Genomic DNA, 3,315 nt, shown 5'->3' with positions numbered 1-3,315 from the left:
AGGTGAAATTACTTGACGGAGCAATATAATCTGGATAGATGCGCACAACTGTGGGGATCTGTACATACCAAAACATTAGTGGCATAGTTTCGAACATAAATACTCGTATATTTTTGATATTTTGGAGGAGAACAATTAATTCCACAGATTACACCAGGGACGCAGAACGGAAGAACAATGCGTTCAGGAAATTGTAATGTCTACAAGCAATCAATTCACCCAGGAACGAAATACTCCTGTCCTACAAAGGCGAGGGAGTCTATGTAGCAATTAGGTTTCAAAGCAGCCCATACGTATGAAACAATATATTCCAGATAGTTCTTTTTAGAAAGTTATAATGGTCTACGAGAAAGAAACAGCTGAGAATGTGATATATGAGACGGCCGATAACCCCTCGGGGAGAAGATGCCTTAAAGAAAAACAAGAAGTATATGACCACAAACTGTGTGTACTTACAGATGAGGGACTACATACGGAAGAGTTGATAACGCTATTCATGATGCTACTGGATGGATGCAAAGAGCAATAGAATTCACAAGACGTGAAATTGTACCTGAGTGGCCACATAAGAAACTGTTTGAACGAGAAAAATATGGAAACGTCCCCAAACCTAGCAAATACCCACAGAATTTTTCTGGGAATGTCCAGAAAAAGACATATTGAGTATAAAGCACAGACATTAACACGCCTCCTATAAGGGGAAACGAACGGACAATAATAGGAGAGCTCACACCAGCCTGATAATGACGTACCTGGAGCAGATGGGCTTCAGGGGCGAAATAAAACACTCATACTTAGATGTTACATTGGAATGGTATTGATACGGATGGCATACAGTGAGATGACCTAAGAGAACTTTGATAAATACAGAGGACAGAAACAGGCGAGGGATTGCTATCCGGGAAAGGAAAGGGAGAAGTACTTCCAGACACACGGACAACAAGTAAGTAAAATAGTTAACAAATTCAGAAGATAATCAATCGCACTGCTAGACACAATTGCAATGCGAGACTGATGTGAAAGGCAGCTCACCAGTTCTGACTCAGCATCAGGGGAACATATCTGATGGCCGCGAAACATTTCATCTACGTTTCTATGCCCCCTTCGTGTCGAATGTGGGGGTAGAAAAATTTTCCGTAACATACAAGGTATAAAAAATGTCCAAATTGTGAAGGCATAATTTCCTATTTGTAATAATCCCCCTGGAGCATTCCTGAGAGTAGTCCCCTTATCTGTTCTTTTAAATACTCGTTATACATAACAGCCTGGAAATATACGCAACAGGTGGAAGAAAATCACTTTCTATTTATTTCACTTAATGAGAAACATGGCATATTGGATTCTGTATTACCTTGCACCTATTAAATTAGGGAAGACTGCCCTATGAGACACGTAGAGACATGGAATTTAGATAAAATGCTCTCCCCCATCCGGACGCTTCAGTACGGAATAGGGCACAACCCATTTAAGACACCGCAGTAGAAATCACACATTGATAAAATATCCTTAGAGAGAAAATCATAACTTAACAGTAGAAAAAGAAGAAGAACCAGCATATATAAGTACCACAGCATTCGGAAAGTCCAGGTTGTCCACTACTTACATATCAGATCTATCTGCCGTAAAGTTGTAATTACAAAAGCCCCTATCATTCATTTATCAACGTAAATAAAAGTTATGCCATTTTCTTTCCATATTTATTCCTCCATTGAGAGAACAATAAGTGTATGCGCTACTGAAAGAATTGAGGGAATTCCTAATAGTATGAAAAAAGAGGGAGCTTCCTGGTTATATCTTTGCGAAACGGGATTCATCAAATTTAACACGGAAGAGGAGCATGTAGAAATATGGTATCTTTGGAACAGGCCCGTGTTTCCCTAAGTAGTGATCATCACATAACCCATCAGAAGGGATACCACCGATTCTGTCGGCATCCCTGCTTCATCTTACTCGCATATATATATATTATGATAACCCTCGTATTATAGCGAAATGTGTCAAATTACAGCGTGACTCCCTCTTTTGATTCTCCTTATGTTTTGTGTGATATGTAATGGAGTATTCAAATGTACGTGAAAACTCACATCTTCACTTTTCTGTTATAATCCCTTAAATGGTTATCCTCTTTAAGGAAGTGTCGCTTTTGTTCTCTTGGGATCCGGAAGCCGTTATATCTTGAATTCGCTTTTGCATATTTTCTGTTTTCATATATTCATCTGGCAGTGGCACATAGCGTACTAAACGGATAAGCATGATTTGCTCATCCTTCATCACCAGAATCCGCTATATTCCGCCACAGAAAGATTCCTCAGCTGTTTCTACGTATATATAGTATTCCACCTGATGGTGCCCCTTTTATTTCTTCTGTTTCTTTCCACTTCTTCTTTTATTTTCTTCGCTTTCCTCTTCTCTTTGTTTTTTCTTCTTCTTTTCATATATATGACTGCTCCGTTAACATTATAATTTCACAGTGGACTTCAAAAATTGCTTCCACTTTCCGAACAATGGACATCCCCTCACATAAGAATTTGGCCATAATTTATTCGATTTTGGTAAAAAATATATAAGAGAGTCTTTAAATATATGAACAAAAGTTGGAATTAATTCGGTCGTTTTTAATAAAAAGAACATGCCAGTAATAATGCCCCATTTAAATTAAATAACGCACATACATATGCAGAATAGATTCCATCATTCTTAATTCTCTTTCTGTTTATTAATTCAAGAAATCATCTATTACATGAATATCCTAACTGCGTGGTTGTGTTCTATGCTATCAGGGGGATTTTCAATGTATTATCTTAATATTTACATTGATTTATTCTAACCCCCTGACATGGTATTAAACAATGTGTCCTATTCTTAGGGAATAACATCATCATATCTTAAGTTTTCCTGTTTCTCTTCGCCTATATTTTATCATCTTTGAAGTGTTCAAATCATCATTTCGCAGTTCCAACATTAATAACCATACTGGTTGGAGTCTATTATGATAGACATTATGTAGCAATGGCTTATGTGCCACGTAAATCATCTTTGAACATGTACATTCTTCTTAGACGTTCCTTTTATTCCATGTATATTCACTAATTGACGCTTGTGAAATTAACGTTTACGTTGTGACTCCCCATTCAGACTTCTCTTTCGTATTCGAGAGGAATTCTTAAATAACAATCCTAATTCCTCCTAAAACGGTGTACTGTCTTTAGCGAATTTTCTTTCTAAATGTATATTCTCCTCCATTTAGCAGTTTAAACTGTTATATTATAGAGAAATACATGTATTATGTCATTCTATATGCCTGTAGTTAGCTTA

At 37.1% G+C, this 3,315-nt stretch overlaps 1 protein-coding gene across 1 annotated transcript; it reads left to right on the top strand.

Annotated features, from left to right (window-relative positions):
• Window positions 1-328: 328 nt before the first annotated feature.
• C922_05729 (hypothetical protein) lies at window positions 329-529 on the top strand (the record flags this gene model as incomplete). Its single annotated transcript, XM_008821300.1, has 1 exon — window positions 329-529. A coding segment is annotated over one exon (201 nt), but the record flags the coding sequence as incomplete, so codon positions are not given.
• Between the last annotated feature and the right edge of the window lie 2,786 nt (window positions 530-3,315).

Source organism: Plasmodium inui (genome assembly GCF_000524495.1).
Source record: "Plasmodium inui San Antonio 1 unplaced genomic scaffold supercont1.153, whole genome shotgun sequence".
Taxonomy (NCBI): domain Eukaryota; phylum Apicomplexa; class Aconoidasida; order Haemosporida; family Plasmodiidae; genus Plasmodium; species Plasmodium inui.
The sequence above is the reverse complement of the archived record's forward strand: the minus strand, read 5'-3'. Positions and strand labels throughout refer to the sequence as shown.